Source organism: Schistosoma haematobium, chromosome ZW, assembly GCF_000699445.3.
Source record: "Schistosoma haematobium chromosome ZW, whole genome shotgun sequence".
In the NCBI taxonomy this organism is placed as follows: Eukaryota; Metazoa; Platyhelminthes; class Trematoda; order Strigeidida; family Schistosomatidae; genus Schistosoma; species Schistosoma haematobium.
The window spans coordinates 47,634,439-47,645,047 of NC_067195.1; the positions used below are offsets into that span (position 1 = coordinate 47,634,439).

Below are 10,609 nucleotides of genomic sequence, written 5' to 3' on the forward strand. Positions count from 1 at the left end.
ATTTAATAGGAAAGATTTTTATTACTTATATTTGATATTTGGTGAGTAATATACATACACTCATTATCATTATAAATAATCTGCAGAAATTCACAAATAAGCATGACAAAGAATTATTGCAATTCCTACAAAATTGTACCTGAACTGGAATAAAACATGATCAATAATTTATAAACTATAATTGATTCTGTAAATCTATTAGCCAAAAGTTTCCAGAATTTATTATAACATAATTTTAAACTCATTTGGTATTGTTTACTTGAATCTTTTCAATGAAGTTTAGGATTGCAGTTGATCAGTCTTATTAGCATATGTGCATACTGTGTGTATTGTCTCGATTTTGCCGATATTGTCTTATTCATGAGTAAGTGTCTGTCAGGACTCAGTAGCTGAGCGAATAACGCGATGGCGTTTGGAACGAACGATACTGCGTTCGAGTCTTGGGGTGAACATCAATTCTGTGATGCATGTGCATCCAGATGACGAGTCCAAAATAGGACGAAACACACGTCCTGAATTCCACTGCTACCCATCATCTGTCTTTGCTTTTAACGCTTGCGACATAATTTTAGCTTGTTAAAATCATGAGTATAATGTTTGTCGGACGATGATATCCAATGACGCAATATTTTCAACATATAACGTTTGCTCGTGCTATTGAACTACTGGCATAATCTCTTAATTAGACTGTCATCCAGTGAAAGCACAACTAGTAGGTAGAATAGTCAAATAATGCACCTAATATAAACTGTTAATGAAACATAAGTATGACTGGATACAGGTGTTTTTTAATCACTTAAGTGTTAGGACACTATCCGGTCTTATTTTTGCGCTTCATATAAGGATTTAATACAGTTTACGCTACATTTCTTTTTCATTTTCTCTAAACCTAATATCTGCAAACTCTACCTCTGAAGTTGCTAATAAACCGTATCATTCAACTCAACATTGAACCCTAAAATAGATGAGATACTCCCACAGGCTCAGAGAGATCAGTAAGTAGTGGAATTTAAATATTCTCATCGATATTTATAGCATCAAAACTGCGTTACTTTTTAATGATGGGATTTTAAAGAAAGTTTTATGATTACTTAGCAAATTATTTTAATCATAGGACTTTATATTGGTCTATGGAAAACTATTTCCAAGACATTTAGAATAAGTATATAATGATTACAACCGATGTTATAATGCTTATTTTGTGATCAGAAACAATAGTTATATTCTCATACAGTGAATGTTTTACAACTATGTGGAACGTAAGTAAGATTGCATATGCTTTTACTCTTTGCTAACTTATTATTGGATCAATCGACAAATAGTTCTTTTAGCTGTTATATTTTACATTTACTCAAAAATATATAATCTGTTAATAATAAAAAAACTAATTAATAAAGCAAACTACCATTACTAATAGAGGAGCAATATGAGACGATAGATGAAACAAATTAAAATGAAGACGTTAATATTTAGAATAATATATTATATAAAATTAATGGGACTAAATGTGAGTAGATCTAATCCAGTAAGAGCTATTTCAAATGATCATATTTGACTATGGACGCGTTTAGGTATTCCGTTGCTCATATTAGTGGTTACATTTGATTGCTCTCTTAGCACGTATACATCTTGAGTGGATTGCATTGATATTGTCTTAGTTACAAGTTTTAGTAAAGTTAATTTGAGGCTGGTATTAGAATTCAGGACTCGTCAGCTAAAATGTACCTGCCACAAAGTTTTGGTGTTCACATTAAGACTAGAACCTTTTATTTTAATGGTCAGCTTGTTATCCATAGAGATACTGGATCCAAACACCCCTAAATTGTTTGGTAGGTAAGTACCTATATATGTAAGGGTTAGAGCTTTACTATTATTGATATTAAGACTTGAATTTGACCAGGCTTTCTTAGAGACTGTCTGGATTCAGTGGCTTGTAGACAACTCACTGGGATTTAGGGCGAAATCTTACTTACAGTGTTCATTAATTAATTTGTGTACAATCATCAAGATGTATTCAACTCAAGTAACAAAAAGTAAAATATTGCTCAGCATACTCCTCTTGTGATAAAAATAATTTTTTACCGCTACAACAATTAATGTATAGTTAACAGTAATCAAACGAATTTTTTGTATTCCAACAAGACTTCATAGGTTATTGTCTTACAATAGTTGATGAAGCTTTTAATGTATTGGAATCCTAAAACTGACACAAATCAACAATTACACATGTAGATATTCGTATATATACAATACTCAAAAATAATATTTGGAACTAATTATACTCAATGAATACTTTGATTTGTTCCATTTTAAACCTAATTACTTGTACTTGTAAGCCGTTAAGTTTGGCAATCTGTGCACTCAATAACATTGGTAATAAATGGTAGAAAAAAAGAACAAAGAAAGAAGTAACATTTAAGAAATTATGATCTTTTTCTCAAGCTCCTTTTAGTTTTAGCATTCTTTTTGTTTACCCGTATTATCTACCACTGTTACTTTTAAAATTCCTTCTTTTACACTGTTAACATTATTTCTCAATTTTTTTTGTCAAACATATTTACTTATAAAACAATCCTATAAAAATACAAATAATGTTATCAGTATGAAAACTGTTTTGCTATTCTTTGACGATATTTATGATATGACCAGTAATCTACAGAAAATTGATTACATTGTTTTTATTTGTTTTGTAAATAGCCGAAGAGTTTATAAAGAATGGAAAATAAATTCACGTTACTGTAAGGGTAATAATTACAAAGCAATTAATTTAGTAAACATGAATGATAACAACATTGTATAAAAGAGAAATATTTTTGTACATTGCATACATAAAGTCAGTGGATATGATAATAATTAGGTTATAGGGACGAAAGTCAAGGAGAATTTTATTGACTGTCTATAAGATTATTTTCATCTAAAAAAACTATCTTTTAAAGTCGAGAATCTTTTCTGAAATTTTGATTCTTTACAAGCGTATTCGCTTGAAAATTTTGTTCTGTTAGAGTAAAATCAAAGAAAAGCAGTATAGTATTCAAATTGTCGTATGAATTAGGAATTCCAGGATTAACGCAATTGAATTAAGAAGACACAGGCACAACGAATGTACTGTATTCAGAATTCGAAATCGAGCATTCAACAAGTACAAAGATATCATTAGTCCATTCAAACACCACATCCGCCACAGCTTAAATAGAAGTATAAGTGTTTGTAATCGGTTGTACGTCTTCTTGTTAAGTTCATCCTGAGTCTGTTCGACTTTGTATAAGATAAAAACTTTGTAGTATCTGGAATTGTATACAGTCAGCATATCGGTTTTGTACTGAGATCATTAATATCTAGAATTTGAACCATAGATTTTTCAACAATATCCTCCCCCACGAAATAATGTTGGATCTTTATATCCCCAAGTTATGAATAATGTGGCTTCATTTAAAACATATTTCTCACATTGTTTAGAGTAAACATTAGAACTGTTTTTGTGATAAGGGTAAACAGCAGTTGATATGAAATCATCCGAAATGTAATAAAACTCGAGGTCACTTAGTACTCGTGCTTCGCATTGGGTAGGTTTTTCACAAGGATCAAATACATTATGAGGATAGGTAATATATGATATGACATCAGGATTTGATTCTTCTGAAATATTCTCATGAAATTCATCAGGACTGTCATTGCAGAGCGTAGGATCGTTAGAAAAATCAGCATCTATCCAAACCATATCAGGTTTCCGATCATGATTAGGTTCATTTAACATATTTTCTTCAATATTGCAAGTAATTTCATTAGAAATATGTGAATCATTAGGAAAAGTCATACCTGGTACAATAGCATGAGAATTCTGAATAGGAACTGTTGTCTCACAAGAATTCTGGATTTCATCTAACTCTGAACTGTCTTTTGAAATCGTTGATAAAGATAAATGATCATTGGAAACATCCGAATTATTTAAATTTAAATTACAAGATTTAGTACAGCTTGAAGCAAAATGGACAATAGCTTTGCATACTGACTGAATGTGTCCTACCTTACCACATTTAAAACATTTAGCATTACGAAATACACATGGATTGCGAGCATGAAACTTTCCACATGATAAACCTTTACCAAACTTCATCTCACCTTTGTGATTTGCTTTGTAATTCCTTGTTGAAACACCTTTCATATTTACACGAGAATAGGAATCACTGTTAAATGAACGCAAGTTTGATTGACCCTGAGATTGTAGTTCATCACGAGGACTAAGCAAAGTGTTGCGTGGCGTCGAGTCGAAATTGACTATGAACACCGCTACCAAGAAACACGTGCCAAATAAATCAGAAGGCGAAGGTTGGACGTAACCAAATAGATCCATAAAAATCCCCGAGAAGCCAAATATCAGAAGGCAATTAATGGACCAAGTCGAGGTGTATATTTGCTGGCGATCTCGTGGCATCGAAAGGATACCGAGATCGTGCCAGGATACAACCTTGGTTACAGAACGTAACCGAATCCGCGCGAAGTTACAATCGAAGTGTCAGTATAAGAATGGAAGCACAAAATAGCTGTCATTAGCACAGTCAAACAAAAGCACATTAAAACAAACACTGGTACAGTTGGTTATAATAATAATTGTTTTTATTAAACCAGTCGTGTCCTCGTGATAAATGTGAGTCACTACAGGAGCCCCCCGCTAGAAAGGGTTTACACTTTCGATAAATAGCGGTTTGAATCGTGGGACTGATCGGCTGACGAGCGATTGTAGGACGGAAGAATTGGCGAACAGGAAAGCGATCGTTGATCGTCGAGTTGCCAACGAAGGCCGTTTTCGGAGAACGGTACCAGGAGCGATGTGTTGTATTTATTGCTTGAGTTGGCATGCTACACCAGAGTGGTTTGTATCCAGAATCTGAAGATTGCGTTCGTAGGGGTGCGCACCAGAAACGCTGCAGACGTAGGACGAAACCACGTTGATCCGATGAACCAGAAGCGACCATAACGACAAAGTTCGAGACCAAGAGTATGCCAAGCATTCGAAACCAATATATCGACTGAGTACGTTGACAAGAGCGTGGGTGATCAGGCCAGCTTTCGCCAAAGTTGACTGAAGTCGACGGAACCAAACGGAGATGGTCGAAGGCGTGGGCTCAGGAAACAAAAAGAAATCAAAAAAAAAGAGAAGAGTGTAGCATGCAAGTAGCACAGGAATATTCCTACACCGTATCGGTTGTCGACTGTGCGACTAGTCGAGGAAGCATACGGGTAACCGTACTCGGCGACCGGAACGTGAGACGGCAGTCTCGTTCGCGTCGCGTGAGCCTTCAATCTCATCCGAGGTCAGAGGTGGCGTGGTCTGCTGATCTGGACGTGAGACTGTCGTCTCGTCCGTAGACGGTGCAGATGACGCGTGCTGTTGACCGGGACGTGAGAATAAGGTCTCAGATGCATCTAGCGTGGGACCTGAAGAAGATTTAAGGATCCCGCTAGGTTTGATAGGTCTAGCATTGAAGCTCAGGGTATCAGATAAAGCACTGTCATCTGCTGGTTTGAGACAGTCAATGCTGACGATCTCGACGCGGCCATGTCGATCAACCTTGAAGGTCTTTTCGTGACGAGCGATCACGTGAAAAGGGCCTTCGTAAGGTTGTTGCCAAGGTTTGCGTACCGAATCTACTCGTAAGAAAACATTTGAACAGGTAGATAACTCTCGAGAGAGAGCGACCTGTCGATGTTGTATTCGAGTTGACACCGGAGACAGCGTTCGCATAAATGCAGACAGTCGATGGACGTAGTCTGATTTACTGAAATTAGGTCTGCTCCATGGTGTGAAGAATTCTCCGGGCAGACGCAATGTCGTGCCGTATACCAGCTCAGCGGCGGAACATTGGATATCTGCCTTCAAGCTCGTTCGAATACCTAAGAGAATGAGCGATAAGGTTTTGTACCAGTTGTCGTTCTCGTGTGCTCGTAGAGCACTTTTAAGTTGGCAGTGAAACCGCTCAACTTAACCAATTGATGCTGGGAGGTAGACGCTAATGCTTATGCGAATGCATTCCGTACCAAGCAGCCGCGTCAGTGAGGAGAATAAATAATAGGGGAAAATTTCTCGAATAAAGCGTGGAATTCATCGTCACGCGAATAAAAAGTGACAAGGATTCGGTACACATACATGTGAGACTATTATATTAATACTATTCTTATCGTTATCCGTCATGTCGAGTATATTATATATGAAAATATACGACAGACGTGGATAGATAAATCATAGACTCACCGAATTGGCTTCTTTGGAAGATTTGACCAGAAGCAGAGGCGTGTTCCAAAATACGACTCACCAATTGTAGCGTGGCGTCGAGTCGAAATTGACTATGAACACCGCTACCAAGAAACACGTGCCAAATAAATCAGAAGGCGAAGGTTGGACGTAACCAAATAGATCCATAAAAATCCCCGAGAAGCCAAATATCAGAAGGCAATTAATGGACCAAGTCGAGGTGTATATTTGCTGGCGATCTCGTGGCATCGAAAGGATACCGAGATCGTGCCAGGATACAACCTTGGTTACAGAACGTAACCGAATCCGCGCGAAGTTACAATCGAAGTGTCAGTATAAGAATGGAAGCACAAAATAGCTGTCATTAGCACAGTCAAACAAAAGCACATTAAAACAAACACTGGTACAGTTGGTTATAATAATAATTGTTTTTATTAAACCAGTCGTGTCCTCGTGATAAATGTGAGTCACTACAAAAGTATCAGAAATCTTCATCGACTGAATATCAAGTTCATTCACTGCTTCGTAGTTAATACACGCAGTCCTAGCATCTTGAAAGGAACAGTTTGGCATTTTTAACAGCTCTCTTTCCAAACTCGGTATGTTAATTCCTGCAATTAATCGATCTCTCAGTTGCACATGAAGTTGATCACCGAAATTACACTTGGCAGCTTGTTTCTGTAATTCAAGGATGAATTCCCGAGCCTTTTGGTCGTTTTGACGAACCATCTTATGGAACTTCGCCCTTTCACGGCATTCAAAACTGGTGCATTTTACATGACTTAACAATAGCTCTTTAAGAGTTGCATAAGGGAGTGAGATAGGTTTTTCTGGATATGCCAAAGTTTTTAATAAGCTGTAAGCTTCTCTCCCAATGAGTGTCAGGAAATGTGCCACGATTTTATCACCTTTGACATCTCTCTTAGTCATGCTCCAGATTTCAAACCTTTCCAAATAATCCTCAGATGCTTCCGAAGTTGAATGAATATCCAAATTTTCCATTGCAGGTTCCATCACGACGCCAATATAGTATTCTAATTATCGTATGAACTAGGAATTCCAGGATTAACGCAATTGAATTAAGAAGACACAGGCACAACGAATGTACTGTATTCAGAATTCGAAATCGAGCATTCAACAAGTACAAAGATATCATTAGTCCATTCAAACACCACAAGCAGACAAACAACTTGGTTAAAAATCGTATCGAATAGTTATTTTCATCACTTCACGATAATTCGTGTCACGAACTAATATCAACAGTAAAACAGCTCAAAACCAGGGAGCGATTCATACAGTGAGTTTCACTTTATATTGCCTGAACTTCATTAGGACAAAATTTGAAGTATATGAACGCCTCCTTTCAAATTTGAATAAATGGTCTCACCTCACATTTGTAGACCGTTTCAAACAATGGCTAGAAAAAGCATATAACAAGGATATTACTGAAGAAACTGTTGCTCGTGCTTTTAACCAATGGCAGGTTAAAAACTTCAGTCTCTCACCAATCATTACGAAGGACTGTGGTCGACATTCAGAATCTGGAATATTCTATGCTCTAACTAATCTCTTAAGTGCAATAAGATTTTGAACGAACAACTACCACATACAAGTCAGTGTTATGATACAACGATTTCATCAACAGCCTTGAGTATCTGCTTCAGCTGTAAACTTATCATGACGTACGGACAAACTTGTCTTACTCGGAATTTATAGTTCGGTGAAAGCTGATAATTAATGTGCTGCAGCCAAACTGATTTGTGCACAATCCTTCAAATTCCGGACAGTTTTGTGAGTCATTCATCTTCTTTACGCAGCACAGATCTGATATGATGGGATGAAAAAGGCAGAATCAAGTTTTTAACCCACTGTAATTCTTGTTCAACATTAAATTCATTTTAAATTCAGTAGCATGTACGGTGTTTCTACTTTCAGTGGAATATTTTATTCAGTATAACAGCGATTTATTTCAGTGCAATTTTTACTCAAAATATGATGTTTTTGTACCGAATTATCGTGAATTATATTCTACATGACATGCGGCGCCCTATTTTCGACTAGAGTCGCCGCCTCTATTTCGGAGTCAGGAAACCTTCATTTCTACCAGTCATTCATGTTCTTACATAGCGTCATGGAAATTATAGTGGTCCCTTGTTTTCAAATATAAGTAATAGGCAACGCGGATATAACAGGACTGTAGGGTCGATGAAATGTCACTGAGCCCTAGCCAAATCATCCGGCAGTTGAGTCACTGAATATCGAACACGTCATCGATTCCTGTCGAAGTCAAGGACAACCAACGCGCGTCAGTTGATTGTACGCTATAGACTGACCCGTGCAGTAGTGCTCACACTTTCGTTTGTACCTACTCTAAATAATACATTTCAGCAGTAACGTCCTTTGTGTTATACGAAATTCAAAGAAACAGTAGTACCTCGATACGATGAAGGGACAAACCACGTTAGGTGTTGACCGTGAGATGGGAGTTCGGGGTTAGCTGTTAGTCACACCATTTCCATCTAACTCAAGTGGGCCCCCAATCATTCAACATACATCATATACGTTGGGGACCTACAAGACAATTACTCATATTTGAACAGACAACGCAAAACAATTAGTGACCATGAGCAAACTGCAACAGTTTTTGACTGGAAGACTAAATCAAGACATTGGAAAAACCGTGTGACCTTCGGGAGATCTGAAAAATTAGTAGACATTTGTCAGTTTAGAAAAATGTTTTTCCTAGCTTTTCGTGTTTTGTAACATCACTGTAAGGTTTTTTGCGCTTAAATACCCCAAAAATAAAGGTAAACTTTGTGATATAAATTTATATATTTTTGTGAAAAGATGGAATTCTGAGGTGTGTAATGAAGCTGTTACCGCTAACACGAGTTAAGGTATTTTATGTCAGTTTTTATTTAGTCTCTGAAATAATGTATCTTTAGTGAAGCACTTGGATACCATCAGGATAATTTTTCAACTGGCACTCCTAATATTCTGTCGTATTTTCTAAGCAGATTGGAAGAGGACTGAATGTTGGAAGAAATAAAGCACTGTGAGCTCTACCTATTATTCAGCACATGATCCCATAGCGCAAGCTTGGATGACTGAGTGCTGCAAAGTCAACTTAGGAATAATAGTTCAATGACACTTAGGGAAATATCACTATATAGTGTGTGAAGATGTCAAGACAATCCATGGCTTATCGAAGCCGTTGTCCATTACACTTTTATGACGGAAAATTTTCGAATCCTGTCAAATCAGAAGTCAGGAGTGATATGTTTGAAGATATATTCGATTTGTTTAGGAATATCTGATATAAGTTGGCTAGTTGTTGCGAAGGATGCCTAGCAGAGCGTACTCAATGGTGGTTTGGGCTAGGAACCTTCAGACATGGCATTTTTAGTAAATCTAACGAGGCTAGTACAATTACTGAAGAATTAAAGAACTGTTTATATTGGTAATTCTTTCACCGTGGCGGCTTACACCCTCCTAGTGTGGTAGTGATGACTATAAGACTTCACTATTCAGAAATGTGAACCCGACGAGCATGCCATTGGCAAACACTTTTCCGATAGCTTGTTATTTCAATCAACGTCTTGCCTTTTTTTCCTACTCTAAGGAGCCATGTGGCAAATAATAATGAAAACTGTTCAATGGACAGTTCGATAAATCATCTTAGCCTTGATCTTTCGACTTTTTCAGAAAGACTGGATAAAATAACATAGAAATGTAAGTGTAGGACGAAATTCACTTTTACTTGTGCAAGAAAACAAAACGTAAAAAATAGCCGTCATATATGGGTACAAATACCATGGGACAGCGAAAAGGTATACATGGAAAGGTTTTTTGAAATATTTTGCAAACATAGTTTATATGCACACATATACTAGCACATAAAAGATATTTTGGTTTGATTTTTAATAATCTATCCAGAAAAGACGTCCAAATCGTTCAAATGGTTGTGGACGGAATAGAAGGAGCTTTCGCTTAACGGGCTTCCGTGTCAAGTAGCAGTGGATCACCAATATTTTTTCGTTTTTATCTAATAGAATTTGAAAATGTAAACAAATAGCCGATTATTTCGAGAAACAAGACAAACAGACTACGCTTATAGAGCGTCGTACATGCAGTAGTCGTTCAAGTGTTCTAGAAACCTCACAGTCCCTCCAGAGCACGTCGTTTTAGTCCGGCTATTGAACACGAGAGAAGTTTCTTCGTAGATATTGACTGTCGAGGATTTTTTTCTTTGAATTTTTAGTGAAAAAGTTAACAGGAAGAAGTTTGCCTTCCTAGAAAGCAGCTTTTTCCCTTTTGATGATGATGTTTTTTTCAGGTCCGTCCTTTTAGTGATATGAA

The 10,609-nt window shown here is 36.8% G+C and overlaps 1 protein-coding gene across 1 annotated transcript; it reads right to left on the bottom strand.

The window, feature by feature from the left end:
• Positions 1–59: 59 nt before the first annotated feature.
• Positions 60–6,761, bottom strand: MS3_00003730 (uncharacterized protein). Its single transcript, XM_051211583.1, has one exon. It carries the CDS (start codon positions 4,430–4,432, stop codon positions 3,359–3,361), a length of 1,074 nt encoding a protein of 357 aa, XP_051071658.1. The 5' UTR covers positions 4,433–6,761; the 3' UTR covers positions 60–3,358.
• Between the last annotated feature and the right edge of the window lie 3,848 nt (positions 6,762–10,609).